We start from the raw sequence: 18,331 nt of genomic DNA on the forward strand, positions 1-18,331 counted from the left end.
TATTATTAAATTTTTATTATGAAAAATGGAATGCTTGTGTGTGTGTGTGTGTAGCTGACACTGGGGTTAGTCACTGGAAGCAAAGAAAGCAGCGAATAATGTAACTGGATGGAAGATCCCTACGTCTACCTCCATCGCTATGCCCCTGATGTCCAGCAGCTTGCTCAACAATAATGTGCGGATGTGGATTAGGAATACTTTAACAATACGAAGCCAAAGTCATCGATGAGATCGTGTCTAGGTCCAGTGCTTGGCGCGCCACAACAGGCAATGAATGTGATTATCCACATCAACGGGAGGCAAGGATTTGGCAGCGCCGTGTGTGGGTGTGCTGACAGCAGAGCACGAACTGGACGACTCGGCAGAGTCCACGTAGCGGGAGATCAGAGAGCGATAGCGTCGCCCAATGGTGGCGATCAACGGCACCTTGTCATTCGAAAGCGTTATGATGGCTTTTATCTAACAAAAAAACAAAAGATTCGAATCAAAAGTCAGGATAGAAGTCCTCAGATGCTCACCTCATTCTCGTACGGTCGGAAAACACTGATCGGCCGCAGTGTCTGCAGCTCGGCCACGATCAGACAGCCCCAAGTGGTGCCTATGTAGAGCTCTGTGTTGTGTGCTGCCAGCGCGGAGATCTGGCACTTGATGAGACTCACATGCTCATCGATGGCAATGCTCTGGAGGGACTCGGAGCACGGCAGCAGCTTGGAGCAATCCAACTTGTTCTCGATGCGCTTCGAGGTGACGCCCCACTGGTACACCATGCAGCCGGGATAGAGGCAACTAAAGACATGATTCTCATTGCTGCACAGCCTCGCCACCTTGACATCCTCAATTAGATTGGGTTCCTCGCTGTGACACAGCGCCTGATGGCCACTAACGCCCGACTCGCTCAGGGGGAATACATTTATCTTGCCAGCTATTTCGCCGCACCAAAGTTCATAGGTGCTGAAGGTGAATAAACAATAAACCAAACGAAATTATCAATGTTCAATGTTTGTCCTTACCCATCGATCAGCACGGAGCAAGCAGCGTGCAGAACAAAGCCCGAACAGATCTCTGTGAGCACAAAGGAGCCCTCGGCAAAGGCGCAATTTGTGGGCATCATTGTGGCATCGACCAGGAACACTCGACCATTGTGCAGGCCCACGGCCACGCGGGCAATCTTCTCCATGTAGACGAGGCTCACCACAGCCGACTTGATGGCCGGATCCAGCATGTAGGAGAACAAGTGGGCGTAGGTGGTGGTGCTGTAGGCGTGCAGGTTGCCGGAAACGTCACCCATCCAGATGGCCTCGCCCACCAGGCAGCAGCAGAGCATGTTCATCTTGGGCTGGCGCTGCGCAGAGCGGGAACGGGACTGGCTGCCGTTCTCGGGCGTCTTGGGGGGACCCACCTGCGGCTGTGGGGCACAACTGATGCTGTTGCACTGCACCAGGCAGCCGGATGGCGTGCAATCGAGTATGTCAATGCGGGAGCCGAAGGCGGGCAGCCACAGCTCCAGGCCGCAACGTTCCTCGTCCCCCATGCCAATCGTTGACTGAAAGACGCCGCAGACAATCTTTTCGCTATGCGGCAGGGCCACCACATCCAGCAAATGGATGCACTCCGGTGCACTCAGTATGGACACAATCTGACTCGCTGTGGGACGACGACGGGGCTGCTCGTGCCAACAGAGAACCATCAGATCCAGGCAGCAGGTGGGAAACTGTGTCTCCCGTTGCGTGAGTGCCGGTCGGCTGCCCTCCAAGATGCACTCCTTAATGGACTCGTGTCCCTCGAAGGGCTGCCTCAAGCTAATGTTTTCGTAGATGAACATGCCAAAGGAGAAGCAATCGACCTGGAAACACACAATTTTACGGATGAGAAGTGAACTCTAAAGGGAGAATCTCACAACTTACCTTCTCTGTGTACTCTTCCTCCCCGTTGTAGCGTATTATCTCGGGTGCCATGAATCCCTCGGTGCCGCCAAAGCCCTTGGCGCCGCTGGGCGCTGTCTGCCGGCTAATGCCATAGTCGGCAATCTTGATGTGCACATGATTGCGGGGACTGTCCTCGGTGTGCGGCTGCGGCAGCTCCCACACCAGCACATTCTCCGACTTAAGATCCCGATAGATGATTCTACGGCGATGCAAATACTCAATGGCCCGCGCGGCCTGCAGCACCAGTGTCTGGAATGTGTGCGGACCCATGTGAGCGCCGCTGCGTCGGTACTGCCGTAGCAGGGCATCCAAGCCGCCCTGCGGTGCCAGCTCCAGCACCAGAGCCAATGGTTTAATGCAAATACCCACCAAGGGCACAATATTCGGATGCTTGAGGGTGAGCAGAACGGCGAGCTCCTGTCGGGCCGTGCAATACGCTTTGCAGGAGTGCTGCAGGGGATCCCTATCCCATTTGCCCAAAGCCACCTTGTAGGCCATCAAAGCGCTCTGCAAGGGAAATTAACATTGAAAATAGTTTCTCCATTTGAGGCAACAACTCACCTCTTTGGCCCTGGAGCCGGGCGGCACTGGCTGAAGCATTTTCATGGCCACAGGCTTGAAGGAACGCGCGCCTCGCAGCTTGCAGCTGGCCTTGAACACAAAGCCAAAGGCACCGCGACCCAGCAGCGAGCCCTTAATGATGCACTCCGTGGCAATGGTGTGTTTGTCGGGAATGTCGGCAAAGATCACATCGGGCGCCAGCTGCGACATTGACTGCTCCAGGTGCACCGGGCAGCTGAGCTTGCTCTGGTTATACACGGACAGGATGCACTCTTCGATCATCCAGGCGTAGCAAACGTTGGAATTGTCCGGCAAATGGTAGCCTGGGTGTCCGTCCACAGATGTGTTGCGCGAGGAGCCGGCAGAGTCGGGGCCCACGCCCGAGTCCGCATCCGAGCCAGCGCCCAGGGAGTCCTCGGAACGTCGCTCCCTTCTGGCTGTCGCGTTAAGGTAAGCGGAGAAGACATTCAGCGCACCATCATCACCGGGATCGCCCACGCCGTGCAGGAAGTAAGCGCCAGCGCCGCGTCTGCCGCTGCGGCTGGGTCTATTGCATCCCAGGGCAGGCAACTCTCGGTCCCCGGGCTCATTGCTGTGCTGCTGCTGCAGCTTGCGGAGGCAGCGCGGACACAGCACCATGCGCGTGATCAAGAAGCGACCCTCGGAGGTGTGCACAAAGCGTGTGCCCAACGACGGATACCAATCCTCCAGCAGCAAATCAATGTGATCCACAGTCAGGGCCAATAGCTTGGCCACCTGCGACGCGTGGGGCTGCAGCTCGGCCAGCAGCTGGCGTTCCCCGTCGTCCAGCTCTTGGTAGATGTTCACATGATGGAGCGGGAAGTACACCTCCAGAATGCTCGAAGAGCTCAAGCTAACATCGCTCCAAATGCCATCCAGCTTGAGCTTGAATCGATTGCCTGCCGTGCGGAAGGGCTGCGTTCGCTCGCTGCACTGGAAGGGCACCTCCCAGATCCTAAAGATCAGAATGGGTCCATAATAGAGAGCCAGGCCTGTCTGCCACAGATTCCATTGTGTGTCCTGCTCCAGTGAGAGGCGTAAATCAAACTCTACGCATTTCTAAAACAACAGAAGAGTCTATAAAGGGAAGATGCAACAGAAATCATTTGTCTTACATCTTGGGCAGCCACATAGACGCTGCGGATTGCTTCAACGATCTGCTCATCGGCCAGAATCCGTGTAATGAGGCGCGACCAGAAGCCCGAGGGGAAGTACGTCATGAGAAGGATACGCCGCAGTCCTTGAGTAGCCGCGGACGAACTGGATGGGGAAGTGCGTGGCGAACGCTGCTCGTAGATCAGCGTGTTCAGATTCAGCTCCTGCGAGACGGAGCAACCCAAATTGCGGCCACGCGAACGCTGCGATAACTTCACCGTGGTGCCAGTATTGGGCGTGGCTCCCTCTTGCAGTGGCAGCAGAGAGGGAATGAGTAGAGTACGCGAATCCCAGGTCAGAGCCACCTCAAACTTGTTCAACAAACTGACAATGTAACTAAAGGACAGAGAGACAAACGAGAAATTAGTCCAAGGAAAGCTGCAATTGGGCTGAAAACTCACCTGCGATTGCCATTCCCTTGCACCTGGACACTGCGGAACAGCAGCTGGAGATCATCCAGCTTCATGACGCCCGTCGGCGCAAAGGGATTAATCTCTCGCACGGTGACCACATGGGCCAGCATATCGCACAGCCACTGCGGATCGAGGAAATAGTAATCTCTGAGCGTGGCATCATCGTAGTGTAGCAGCACACCGTTCTCATGGCACCAGGTGGTGGCCTGTTGCAGCTCGGCGGCATCCCGAAAGCTTTTATAATTGTGCAGGCGCATCTGCTCCGTGATGAGGCGGCGATACTGCTCGGCATCCAGCACAGGATCGCGACCCGCTGCTCGCAAATTGCACGCAATCACATGGACAATGTCCTCGAGGGCAATGTAACTGGCGGGAATCTTCTGCAGCAGCATCGGTTCCTTGGAGCCGGGCGAGCGCAGCTGCATCGACGTGTCGTAGATGATGTTGGCCAGCAAATGGATGTTGTGCAACGTGCTGAAAGGAGTAAACTTTTGTACTTCAATGCCTCTGCGACATGTGGATCTCACACTCACCGACAACTGATCTCAATGGAGTCAATGACCCGCGGCAGTCCGATCTTTTCTGCATCTGGAATCGCGATGAACTTCTCCCGAATCAGCTGCTGCAGATGCTCCGCTTTTTGAGCGGAAATAGACTCACCCACCGCATCGAAATGGGTGCCCACAATGATGACGGGAGAGTTGGGCGCGCGTGCCTGTATGTTGGCCAGCCATTGGAGCAGCTCGGCCAGACCCTTGTGCCCGTCACTGATGCGCCACAGCACGAGATAGAGGCTGCGCTTGGACAGGAAGTACTGATGTGTGGCATAGTACTCCTTCTGTCCCCCGAAATCCCATGTGCGAAAGACCACGGGACCGTGCGAGCCGGGCGAACGCTTTCTCTTCTCGCATATCCAGGTGCCAATGTCCACGCCCACCGTGGATATGTTTGAGTTTGATGTGGAAGAGTGTCGCTGAGAGCGAGAGGAGCTGCGCGCATGGCCCATCCGCTTGGCCCAGTGATTCTCACTGGCTCGGGAACGATGTGAGCTGGAGCTGGAGCCCGATCCCACGCCCTGGCGCAGCAAGTCCAGCAGCGTGCTCTTGCCTATGCCGGCCACACCCACCACCATGAGCTTCATTCTCGCATAGGGCTGGGCATCCTCATAGATGGACTTGAGGTAGCCCACAATGTCCATTGTCTTGTGCTTCTTGCTATCGATCATCGAGCGCAATGGCTCCTGCAGCAGGCATCCGCGTGTGTTCAGATTCCACAGCCTCGAGAGCAGTCCGAGATGGGGCGGCAGCTCTGTTATGTTCACGTTTCCGCTTATGTTCAGCACCGAGAGGCTGCTCAGCTCGTGCAGCGATGGTGGGATCTCCTTAAGGCAATTGTTGGTCATGTCCAGCATGGAGAGATTCGGAAAGATCACCTTGGACTTGCTCAGCCCCACCACACTCCAGTCGGCGTCCTCGCTCTCATTGAAGAGGGTTGTGGCATCGTCTGTTGACAGCTGAATTCGGGTGAGCAGATTGTCCGCCAGAATGAGAGTGCGCAACGCTTCCAAGCGTAGATGGCGCCTGTGGCGACAGACGCTCTTCAGCACCGATGCGCGGAAGGAGGAGGCGCTGCCCTTCGACGCTGATGACTTGTAGGTAGGCTCCTCCTGTCCCTCCGGCACCTGGACGTAGCTGTAGCAGAGTAGATTCGGATCCGATTCGGTTATGCGCGGCAGGCTGGGCCAGCAGGAGATCTCATTGTGGCTCAAGTCCAACTGCTTCAGCGTGGCCGGATAGCTCGTCACATGACCCATGGAACGCAGACTGTTGTAGGACATGTTCAGACGGGTCAGATTCACTGCCAGGCAGGGCAGGGCAGCCGGAATGCTGTTGAACAGATTGTTGGCTATGTTCAGGCTGCTCAACTGAGAGGCGCCTGCCCCTGGGACCTTGCCATCAGCCAGCAGTTCCTGGTCCTGGTGCCACTTCATGTCATTGTCGGCAATCTCCAGCGAAGCGGACCAAATATTCCGATGTGTGAGCTCCTGCTGGGTCAGGTTGCGGGGCTTATTCGAGGCGGGTTCATCGAAGGACTGCAGCTGCAGCTTGTCCAGGCTCCAGACAGAGCTGCTCGTCTGCATGGGCGGCACCGGCAGATCCTTGAGCAGATTGAAGGCCACATTCAGCTCGCGCAGCTTGGGAGCACGCCACAGATCGAATGGCAGCTCCTGCAGCTTGTTGTTCGAGATGTCCAAAATGGTCAGCGCAGGCAGATGGAAAATGGCAGCTGGCAGCGTTGTCAGCTGATTGTCCTGCAGGAAGAGCTCGTCCAGCACGGGGCAGCTGTACGTCTTGCCCATGGGCACGGGCAGCTCGGTGATCTTGTTCTGGGCCACATTTAGATATCTGCAAAGGGAGAGCATTACACTTGGCCTTGGCACTTGCAGCAGTCAACACTTACTTGAGGCTAACCAGATGCAGCAACTCCTGGGGAATGGTCGTGAGCAGATTGTGCGAAAAGTCGATCCGAGTGATGGCAGTCAGCGAGACCTCAGTGAGCCTGGGATGCGACTGCAGTTTGGGGTTTAGCAGCAGCACTCCACTGACGAGCCAAGGCACACGCACGACTGTCAGCTGAATGCTAGAGCTTAGGCTGTGCCAGTCGATGATGGTGGGCACATTGGGGAACATGGCGCTGTAGGATATGTTGCTCGTGGAGGGCAGAAACACATTCACCTCCACCGGTGTGGGCAGACCCTTCTTGTTGATTTTGTAGTCCGAGTCTGGGTGCACGCGGCGCGCCAGCAGGCGACTTAGAATCGCCTCGTCGCCACCAGCCAGAGCCATGCTGATGGCTGAGCCATTGTCGTCGCGCGCCCCGTGCTTTAGCAGCAGATCCAGCATGGCCAGGGAGCGCTGCTTGCAGGCCTCAGCAATGGGGACATTGCTCAGTCCGTAGATCTCCTCGCTGCACTTGGGATCATTCTGATCCTCCACGGGCTTGGCCACAATGTTCGGGTTGGCGCCATGCTGCAGCAACGACTGCACCACATCCAAATGCCCGCCACGGACGGCAGCCAGCAGAGCCGTCTCTCGTGCAGCACCGCACAACAAATTCACGTTGATGGGACAACGTTGCGATTCTGTGGACTCTGCCGTTGGCTGCTCCTCCAGGGCCTCTGCTTCGCCGGATATATGCAGCTTCGACATGATGGCCTGGATGCCAAAGGAAATGCGCTTCCGGGTGGGCGTTATGGGCGTGCTCACCGAACTGGGAGAGTCGCCCAGCGTGCGTCTGCAGTGAAGCTGCCACTTGAGCAGAACTCCAACCAGTTGCTTGTTGCCCAAAATGCTGGCTATGTAGAGACTCGTCTGCCCCGTCACATCGTGCGCATTGGCATCGAAGGGCAGCCGCCACTCCCACTGGCCCTCCTCGTCGCGATATGTCTGATAGAGGTAGTCGGGATATTTGTAGCCAATCAGCAGCTCCAGCAGCTTGATGTGCCCATTGATGCAGGCCGCGTGCAGCGGCAGCCAGCGCTCCACTGTCGGCTGTTGGATCAGCTCGGGAAATCGGTCAAGCATCAGTCTGGCGATGCCCAGATGGCCACTGTGCACGGCTGCATACAGCGGTGAGTACTTTGTCACCGCATGGGATCGTCCATCAGCTCCAGCATCCAGCAGTCGCTGGGTGATGCTCTCATAGCCAGACTGACAGGCTCTAAAATGGATGAATTGATGTTTGAGTTAAGTGCGCTGAATGCTGGTTGTTCTACTCACGTGAACAGCAGCGTGTTGGCGCCGGATGGTGCCATATTGACTATAATCTGCCTCTCGGTTCCCAGTGCCGACAGAAGGACACGCACCGTGCGCTCATCCCCCTCGCTAACAGCCGCCCTGAGCTCTCCATGCTTGATCTGGCGCACCTCCTCCCGTGCATCTGCCAACAAAAAGAAGAGAAAAACCTATTTAGCTTGGGCATATGGATTGTAAAGCCAACACCCCTCTACCAGGTCTACGCCCTCCTGGGCCACCCGAGACGTATGTGACCTCATCGACGAAATAGTCGCAGGCCTCTAGAGCTGTCTCCGTGCCCGGCTTGGGCTGCTCCACAAATTTCCAGGACATTATGCAATCATTCTCAGCCAGCCCCTGACCAAAAGCCAAGCCACACAAATGAATAGCAAATTGCTGGCGACAGACAGCAAATTAATGCGATCCGAACAGCGCGCTGATGAAAACTGAACTGGGGCCGGCCCTGGAAAATCGATTGAAGTCAGTCACTGATATGGCTGGGGCCACGCCACGCTGCCATTCCGTGGTCGTTGATCCAAAGGCCGTGGATTGTCGCCACTGCGCAAGACGAGCAAAAGCAACTGTTGCGGCTGGTCAAGGACCACCGTCCCGTCCCGTGCCGTCTGTCATTGATTTGGTTGCGGGGCCATTGGGTTGGCTGTTTGGTGTCTCGAATGTTTGGGTGTCAAATGGCCCATTGGTTGAAGCGCACTAGTTGCGCTCGCAGCTCACATGGAAGGTGATGCTGAGTGCCCTCAGATGTATGTGTGTGGAGAAGCATTTTCAAATTTCCATCTTGGCGCGCTTCATCAACAGCAGCAGAGTGTGTGGGGAGGGGGGTCACACTTTTCCGTGTTGTTGAAAAACCAATAACATTTTCGCAGGGGGAAACTGAGTGGCCGTCTGTGAGCTCATGCGAGTAATGGCTTTCATAATGATCTCATACTACCACATAACGGTCATATGATGTATATGGGCATATATCATATATGGAAAACGTTTATTTGACTCAGACTCAGATCAGAGATATTATCGTACCTTCATCGGAGTCGCTCATCGCGTTGTCAAACGGCTTGCATTTAATACATTGCTTATTCTCTTTTACTTAAGAGTTTTGTCACTAATTTTAAACATTTTTTAAAACAACTTTTACATTATTTAAATGTATTTTGCTCGATTTGCTTTGTTTACCTTTTTTTACTAGAGATGGGAGTACCCAACCATATCTACTGGACAACAATTAAATATCGATCAATCAGATGAACTGTTAACTTATAACAGATTGCTGTTAAGCGCAAGTTGCGACAGTTCTTGAACGATACTTGTAAACAAATATATTTTTATTTTATTTTGTAATTGAATCGCTACAGCTAAATTGGTCCGCATTGACCAGGTACAAATGTTACTAAAAATTTTGCCGAACGAACAATAGAAATATAATGGTTAACAAATATACAAACAAGTTATTCAACAATTTTAATGGAGAGGTTATTCATGATTCATGTTGTATCGGTATTTAATATTACCATATTGTTTTGTTTATTTCGCAGGAGCAACCGGCATATTTTATGGGCAATTCCGGGCCCGGGGACACACTGGTGGGCATTGTAGGCCTGGGAAAACTATCGATGGTGGAAACCACTGATAGTTTCAATAGCGCTATCGATTTCAATCCCAGCCCTAGTAGGCATCGCAAATAAAAACAACAATATATATTCATTCCGTGGAGGAGAGGATTTCCCTGACCTTTCAGTAGCAGGAGAGGATTTCCCTGACCGTTTAGTAACAGGAGAGGATTTCCCTTGACAAAAATTTCCAAACCCGAACAAGCGTGTGTCAACAATCTAAAAACAAACAATATTCCATTCTTTTATCAAAATCCGAATCGTTTTAAAAATATTGCGTGCGTCCAACATAGCTCCATCCAGTTATGGCCAATCGTGGATATGAGTGGATGCCGGTGCCGGAATACAAGTAAATTGAAACAATTGCGCAGCTCACACCCAAAAATAAAAATAAGACAATGTGATAAAGATGTGGAAAGAGAGAGAGACGAAAAATGGAGATATCAAAAACAAAAACAAATGCGGTCGAATATAATGACTAACAATGATCTGCATAACGAGGTGGCGGGGAAAATTAGGGCGGTGCTAAATGCCTTGGCGTTTTCTTTTCCTGGTGGCTGCAATTTCCATTTCCACAGACCTTTGCATATGAGTGTGTGTGCGTTTTTTTTTGTGGCATCCCGACTTAGAGATGAGACATCGGTGCCGTGCCGCGTAACTGTAGATACCCTTCCGCGAGCTCTCTATCCACCTGTTTGTTGATGGCCTTGTTGGGTGAAACCAAGGCCAGAATTAAATATTTCTGCCCTAAAGTTATTTTTCCACTAAAAATCGCACTGGGAATACAATTGCTCATAATCCACAAAAAGTACCCCAGCTAAATTATCTGCAATTGCCAAAATAGTGTATTGAATGTTCACCATCCGCATGGCCATTGTGGTTTATTCTTGTTTTTGTGTTTAAGGTCGCCGCCGCACCACTCCCTCCCTCTCCCGCTGGCGGATGACTTTGTGTGTGTGATTCATACTAAATATAAAGTCAACGTTTTTCTTTTAGTTCCGAAGAAGTTTTCGTTCAGGTGCATAGTTATGCCCCGAATTTTGTTCAAATTTAATGCGTGTCCCATAAAAATAGATCCAAGTGATAATCCCGATGGTCGTTAAAGGCGAGCGGATACGACCGAATGTTTCCGGATCTCAGTGCAATGCAAAAGGAACCGAACCGAGCCGAATTGTGCCTCAACATTTTCAGCGATTTCTTCTGGCGCTTATCAAATGGGCGGGCGGGTCATTTCCGTAATTGAACATTGCCGGCAATCGCCATTTCATTCAATACATACAATGTCCCTCTGCTTTTCAATAACCCGACGCCACCTTCTTCTTTATTATTCACAGAGATCGGCATGACTAACAATGAGATTGCGGCGTTGATTTAAATGGAAAACTTTGAAAACAACAAACAGGCCGAGTCTGGTGATAACGACAGGAACGAAAACAACAACAAAACTAACAGTTGCATGCAACGACGAATAAGACAAGCCCCGAAGGGAAACCCAAGCCCGAGAGAGACTAAACAAAAGTGAATCAGAAACTCAGTGCAGCACCAGGTGAATGCACCTGGTTGAGTCAGGAGCCACAATGAACCGCACCGCCTCCGTTTCTCACAATCAGCATCATCATTCTGGCGGAATGCTGGATAACCGGCAATCGGCCTATGTAGAGCACACACACACAGGCTCAGGCTGCGGGTTGCCCGTGACCGAGTACGACCTATCCGACATGAGATTCTCCATCAATCTGTGGAAGAACGACCCACCCGACTATGTCGATCTCATATGCATGATCCCGAATGGTACCCTGCTTATGATGAAGGCCCCCTCGTCGACGACCATACGGGAGATCAAGGTGGAGGTCGTTAAGCTGGCGAAGCAGAACTGCCTGGGCTACATGATCAAGGATGCGTGCGACTATCAGTTCTACGGAATCTCTGTGTTCAACATCGAACCCTATACGGACGAGACGAAGCGCCTGTGCGAAGTGCAGCCCTACTTTGGCATACTCAGCCTGGGCGACCGCACCGATGCCACCAGCTTCTCCAGCGACTATGAACTAACCAAGATGGTCAGCGGCATGATTGGCAGCTCATTCGATCATCACCGGACCCAAGGCACGCCAGAGATCGATGACTTTCGACGCAGCATGACAGACCTCTGCGAGAGCATCGAGGTGGAGCGCTCCCAGTTCACGTGGCAGCAGCGTCTCCTCTATGAGCACCCCCTAAGGCTGGCCGGCTCTTCGGATATGCCCGAGCTTATACGCCAGCGTCATCCGACATCCGCCTTTCTGATAGTTGTCAAGAACGAGAACGATCAGAGCACGTTCACGCTGTCTGTCATGGAGAAGGACACCCCATTCTCGCTGATCGAGAGCACGCTGCAGAAGATGAACCGATCACAGATGAAGATGAACGATCGCGCCGGCGACTATATACTGAAAGTAAGCGGTCGCGATGAGTACCTGTTCGGGGATCATCCGCTGATACAGTTCCTCTACATACAAGAGGCGCTCTCGGACTCGGCGGTGCCCAATGTGGTGCTGCAGTCGGTGATCCGCCTCGAGTCTTACATCAATCACCACAACGAGCAGAGCATGGGCCTGAAGCGAGCGCCCAAGAAGGAGCGACCCGTAGTGCTCCACAAGGCACCCACGTCGCTGTGGGACTTGGGCAACTACTTTCAGCTGACGCTGCACAGCATCAGCAATGTCAACTACGACAAGACGCGGGCCTTCCGCGTGGGCGTGGATGTGGGCCTCTATCATGGCGATCACAAGCTGTGCTCGCAGCGGTCGATAGACGCGCCCAATGGCAGCTCGGACACGTTCCTCTTCAACGATCAGATAATGGACTTTGACATACAGATGCGCAACCTGCCGCGCATGACGCGGCTCTGCATCGTCATATTTGAGGTGACAAAGTTGTCGCGCTCCAAGAAGTCATCCAACAACAAGGACAACGCCCAGAAGGACGTTTCGTACAACAAGAATCCCCTGGCCTGGGTCAACACAACACTTTTGGACTACAAGGATCATTTGCGAACTGGCCGACAGGTTCTGTACACGTGGACATATGCGGACGATATACAGTCGGACGAGGTGTTCCATCCGCTGGGCACCATTGAACCGAATCCGCGCAAGGAGGAGTGCGCCCTGGTGCACGTAACATTCCACAGCAGTGGCGCCGAGTCCGTGCGCTATCCCTGCGAGAATACTGTCCTGCAATATGCAGCCGATCGGGCAGTGGCCAGCCTCCGCGAGAAGCAACAGCAGCCGGCGGAGCCTGAGAAGCCTCTGAAAGACCTCAAGGAGTTGCTCACCAACTACACCGGGCTGGACAAGATCTATGAGATGGTGGACCAGGATCGCAATGCCATATGGGAGCGCAGGTATTTACAGTCAACCCGGTCTGAATTTTTGTAATTCTACAGTGTGTGTTTGATCCTTTTTAGAAATGATATCCTGCGCGAATTGCCAGAACAGCTGCCGATACTGTTGCACTGCGTGTACTGGAAGGAGCGCGATGATGTGGCCGACATTTGGTACCTCCTCAAGCGATGGCCGCTCATCTCGATTGAACGATCCCTGGAGTTGCTAGACTATGCCTATCCGGATCCAGCTGTGCGTCGATTTGCAATCAAGTGTCTACAAATTCTCAAGTAAGGCAGCCGCTACTGAATCGGAAATACCTCTACTATATATTCCATTTGATAGGGATGATGATCTGCTATTATATCTGCTACAACTGGTGCAGGCCATCAAGCACGAATCGTATTTGGAGAGCGATCTGGTTGTGTTACTGCTGGAGCGAGCGCTGCGCAATCAGCGTATCGGCCACTACTTCTTCTGGCATCTGCGATCTGAGATGCAAACGCCCTCAATGCAGACGCGTTTCGGCCTCCTGCTGGAGGTCTATCTGAAGGGCTGCAAGCATCATGTGGCGCCGCTGCGGAAACAGCTTCAGGTGCTGGACAAGCTGAAGCAGGGCTCCGTTATAGCCAAGAAGGGCAGCAAGGAGAAGGTGAAAACCATGCTACAAGACTTTCTGAGGGATCAGCGGAACACAGGCGTCTTCCAGAACATACAGAACCCACTGAATCCCAGCTTTCGCTGCAGTGGCGTCACGCCCGATCAGTGCAAGGTGATGGACAGTAAAATGCGACCGCTGTGGGTTGTGTTTGAGAATGCCGATCAGAACTCGAACGATGTGTACATTATATTCAAAAATGGCGATGATCTCCGCCAGGATATGCTCACACTGCAGATGCTGCGGGTGATGGATAAGTTGTGGAAACGAGACGGGTAATTAATCATCAAATTCTTCTTGTTGGACTTTGTCACATTTTTTTTCTACTCTTCAGAATGGACTTTCGCATGAACATCTACAACTGCATCAGCATGGAGCAACGACTGGGCATGATTGAGGTGGTGCGGCATGCGGAGACGATTGCCAATATCCAGAAGGAGAAGGGCATGTTCTCGGCCACATCGCCGTTCAAGAAGGGCTCGCTATACAGTTGGCTCAAGGAGCACAACAAGCCCGCCGATAAGCTCAACAAGGCTATCAATGAATTTACGCTTAGTTGTGCCGGCTACTGTGTTGCCACCTATGTACTGGGCGTGGCTGATCGTCACTCCGACAACATCATGGTCAAGAGGAATGGACAGGTGAGTCCATCCATCCATTCAAACAAGTTCTGTATAAAAATGTAATCCTTTTAATCCTCAGCTCTTTCACATCGACTTTGGACACATCTTGGGACACTTCAAGGAGAAGTTTGGTGTGCGCCGGGAGCGTGTACCTTTTGTGCTCACCCACGATTTTGTGTACGTCATCAACAAGGGCTGCAACGATCGCGAGGCGAAAGAGTTTTGTCACTTTCAGGAATTGTGCGAGCGCGTAAGTGAAATTCAATCAAACATAGGACATGGCAGGACTACATAGTTTTCAATATACCAATCTACTGCAGGCATTTTTGACCTTACGCAAACACGGCTGCCTTATCTTATCGCTGTTCTCAATGATGATTTCAACGGGACTGCCGGAACTGTCCTCCGAGAAGGATTTGAACTATCTACGCGAAACTTTGGTATGTTAGAATCAAATGGCAATCGATCGAAAGACGCCAAGTCTACAATTCTTATACATTACAGGTGCTGGACTATACGGAGGAAAAAGCACGCGAACATTTCCGGGCGAAATTCAGCGAAGCTTTGGCCAACTCCTGGAAAACTTCCCTCAATTGGGCCTCGCACAATTTCTCCAAGAACAACAAACAGTAGACAGTAGACGCAATCGGTATATCAAATCAACAAAATGCAACAAGCAACGCACGACTACACGGTCGTTGTGTGTTTCCCAAACACTATATCTCACCCACAAAGAAGCGAAGCCCTAAAAGGATTCATTCTGAATCGTTTCTGCTTATATTCACATTGTTACTGCCGCCGCAACAGGTGGTTGGGCGGGCGAGTATCCATAAAATGCATAAAACCAAGTTCAAAACTACATATGTATGTGTTCACTATGTTAGGCCGACACCACACCCACACACACACACACAACAACACACACCCCCATATAAATATATACAAATATGTTATACTATTGATACAGTCACTCCCACAAGTGCTCCAATATAGTTTACTGTACTGCTTACTTATTTAAATGTCTGTCTCTTCGATTGCCCTGAATATATTTGATATTTGAACAATGACCCTTGACCTTTTGGACCCTATTGTATTGTTTTTGTTGTCGTATCATCAATTTGTTGTGTGTCGAAACCCGTGCATCCGTGCACACGTGCAGAAGAATGTATCCTATTATGCTATATATATTAATTTAAGTGCGACATTTACACCATAAGTTAAAACGTTAACGTTAATTTGTTTCCTATACCTAAAATACGATGATTTATATTGTGTACTTGTACCATAATTTGTTTCCTTTACAGCAACAAGCAGAAATACTGAAATTTATGCGTCTGTGTTTCCTGGTTTCTGTTCATTTCATAGTGTTATGGTCTTATGTATGTACTAGTACTTGTAATGTATTTTATAAATCGCTGGATAATTATAATTGAAAAATGAAACGAATTATACACATACAGTTGTGTTCAATGAAATAGTAGTGCCGCGCCACACAATTTTCACAACTATTTTTGAGACCCTTCCAGTCTTTTGAATTGAACAAGTGATACCTTTTTGGAAAGCCTGACTTGTTCACATTAGAACCCAGAAAGAATCCTGGAACATTTGCATTCCATCTTCTTGTTTTACATGACTTTAGAAAAATACCTATACAAAATGCTGTTCAATAAAATAGTAGTGTTTATTTTAGAAAATGTAAAAAAACAACGAAACTGGAATTAGTGCATATGTTTCATGTTCTATATGTTTCTTGAGGTTTAATATGTAGTTTTTAATCAAATTTGTTTTCACTATGGCCTTACGCCCACCTTTCATGTGTAAATAAGGTACTGCCCAAGCTTAAATAAGATCTGAGACTATAATTCTTAAACACCTTGGCAAAACTGTGCTCTGGTTGACGGATTTGTAATAGTAATAACACATTTCACATTTTACAATAAGATTTCGTTGGGATTTTGGTCTAGAGACTGAGCAAGACATGGAAAAGTGTCGACCTCTTCGGATAAAATTCCATTCCTAGCGAGCTTTCTTGCGTGTTTCAGATCATTATCTTGATGACAGATCCTTTTGATAGGCATTTTTCAATAGTAATATTACTGTATTGTATTAAAAAGTATGTTGGCACACACCACTTTATGAAATACGTCAGTATAAGGCTAGGAAGTAAGAGTTTATATGGGCTGTAGCTCTTAAGGGTCAACCCAACATGCCCAATGTTGTTTTTTTCAAGAATTTGGGCAGTTATCAGATATCTGTGAACACCAAACATATTCTTTTGAGTCTTCCTTACCATATAAAACAACTTTACACTCATCTGTCAAAAGTATTTTTCGGACTGTGACACGGCCCAGTCCACATGCCTCATGTCCTCATTTTTCAAAACATGAGTCGTGTACCCATGTGCTTTTATTCTCAAACGCGTAGCTTCCGGGGACCTCTTACAACTAAATAATGTGTAATCAGTCGTGTATTAACTATCAAAACACTTTCAGAGCGATATAAAATTGTTTTCACAACTTTTAAGGATATTGAAGACCTTGGTCTTGCCTTTAACTATCTTCGACCATCTACTAAAAGACAATTTTTTCGCATAAAAAATCATTTTTCAGGGTGCTTCTTTTAGTTTAAACTATTTAATATAACAGTAAAAGCACATTCAAATTAGTTTTGAATTTCATTATACCTCCTGATTTTAGTTTTTAGTCGAATTCTAAAGTCTCCCATATTGGACCGTTCATTGATTACTTCTACGCTCCAAAAACAAAAGTACCGCTATATTCAAACAATTCTTTCATCAATATATTGAATATATAAATTAAGCTTACTGATGGTAACTTTTTTTGAATTGATTTAATTTTTTTTTAATACTTGCACCCAGCACTACTATTTTATTGAACAGCAGTTTTCATGGGTATTTTTCTAAAGTCATGTAAAACAAGAAGATGGAATGCAAATGTTCCAGGATTCTTTCTGGGTTCTAATGTGAACATTTCAGGCTTTCCAAAAAGGTATCACTTGTTCAATTCAGAAGACTGGAAGGGTTTCAAAAATAGTTGTGAAAATTGTGTGGCGCGGCACTACTATTTCATTGAACACAACTGTACATGCATACACACATACATATATGAACGAGTGTATAGATTGTAATCAAAACAAGAAATAAATAAACACACATATAAACATATGTGTTAAGCTAATGAACTTTGTCACTAGGTGTTGATTTGGTTCAAACAAGTAGGTCGAGACAGTTCGATGTGATATACACATAATTGTGTGTCCAATTGATTGACTTTCTAAGTACATTTGCATGACGATAAAAGTGCGAATTATTGCGAAGGTATGTACATATGTAGGTGCTTGCAAGTTCATGACCAGATCAAGCCGAAAGAAAGTGAGTGTGATAATGGACAAACTAAGGGCAGGCGGACCGAATTGCGAGTGCCCTAATGCAAGCGAGAGAGAACGGAAGAAGCTATAGAAGGAGAGCGTTATCTGGCTGGTCCACGTGGTCCAGGCTTTTGCCTTGTCTGTACTATGTTGATTCAATGCCTGCCGATACAACACATCTCACAGAGTAAAAGTCCAAATCCGTGAGGCAGACCTTGAACACCTCACCCAATGTGTGGATATTGTCACGAAACGGAAGGGGCTAAGCCATCTATAGCTGATAGTCCATACAGTTAGCGTCGTTCAAACTTTTGTCGATGCTCTTCGCCCACGTTATAGCTTCCATTATCAATATCACTTGGGCCATATATTGATAATTTTGTACTGGCCAGTGGGATCACTGTATTTTTAGGTTTTCTGCTTCACTTTAAAGCATCTAAAAGAGTTTTTCTACCGGTTTCAATGTCTTGAGATGGATACTCTTAGCATCCTGAATGTTTTCTACGGCGAGCTTCTGTTAAAAGTGAAATAAATGATTTGTCACACATTTAGTATAGGTTTTTATTTGACATCAAGTATTCAGTTTCAGTTGCATGTATGTATACATATAGTATATGCATACATATATGTATGTATATGTAAACCTATATAAAATATATTTCTTTAAAATTAATTTTGTTTCCGTTTTACTTTACACACATACCAGCATCAAGAGGATGCAGTAATATTAAATACATATGTATATCTAAAACCCTTTTGCTTGCTTTTTTCCCATTCTAATTGTCGGGCTATGCCGCTCCGCTCACT

General features: G+C 49.2%; 2 protein-coding genes and 1 long non-coding RNA gene across 5 annotated transcripts; 1 reads left to right on the forward strand and 2 right to left on the reverse strand.

The window, feature by feature from the left end:
- Positions 1–2: 2 nt before the first annotated feature.
- Positions 3–9,062, reverse strand: LOC117899748 (leucine-rich repeat serine/threonine-protein kinase 1). Of its 2 annotated transcripts, none has more exons than XM_034809994.1 (11): positions 8,908–9,062; positions 7,855–8,014; positions 6,536–7,795; positions 4,609–6,480; positions 4,064–4,549; positions 3,623–3,998; positions 2,487–3,566; positions 1,905–2,432; positions 1,011–1,843; positions 519–951; positions 3–459 (listed from the first exon to the last, which is right to left on the reverse strand). In XM_034809994.1, the coding sequence occupies exons 1-11, from the start codon at positions 8,924–8,926 to the stop codon at positions 238–240; spliced, it is 7,269 nt and encodes a 2,422-aa protein (XP_034665885.1). In that variant the 5' UTR covers positions 8,927–9,062; the 3' UTR covers positions 3–237. The 2 variants fall into 2 exon arrangements, with proteins under 2 accessions (XP_034665885.1, XP_034665884.1); XM_034809993.1 differs by lacking the exon at positions 8,908–9,062 and adding an exon at positions 8,085–8,311.
- Positions 3–13,098, reverse strand: LOC117899758. Its single transcript, XR_004649197.1, has 3 exons — positions 13,088–13,098; positions 10,415–10,417; positions 3–129 (listed from the first exon to the last, which is right to left on the reverse strand). It is a non-coding gene; the product is annotated as an uncharacterized LOC117899758 (long non-coding RNA).
- Positions 9,646–15,181, forward strand: LOC117899751 (phosphatidylinositol 4,5-bisphosphate 3-kinase catalytic subunit delta isoform). Of its 2 annotated transcripts, XM_034810000.1 has the most exons (9): positions 9,646–9,843; positions 10,829–11,033; positions 11,067–12,876; positions 12,940–13,146; positions 13,202–13,789; positions 13,849–14,155; positions 14,217–14,387; positions 14,458–14,577; positions 14,642–15,181. In XM_034810000.1, the coding sequence occupies exons 3-9, from the start codon at positions 11,072–11,074 to the stop codon at positions 14,768–14,770; spliced, it is 3,327 nt and encodes a 1,108-aa protein (XP_034665891.1). In that variant the 5' UTR covers positions 9,646–9,843; positions 10,829–11,033; positions 11,067–11,071; the 3' UTR covers positions 14,771–15,181. The 2 variants fall into 2 exon arrangements, with proteins under 2 accessions (XP_034665891.1, XP_034665890.1); XM_034809999.1 differs by having other exon boundaries at positions 10,829–12,876.
- Positions 15,182–18,331: the final 3,150 nt, after the last annotated feature.

Source organism: Drosophila subobscura, chromosome O (genome assembly GCF_008121235.1).
Source record: "Drosophila subobscura isolate 14011-0131.10 chromosome O, UCBerk_Dsub_1.0, whole genome shotgun sequence".
NCBI classification, from domain to species: domain Eukaryota; kingdom Metazoa; phylum Arthropoda; class Insecta; order Diptera; family Drosophilidae; genus Drosophila; species Drosophila subobscura.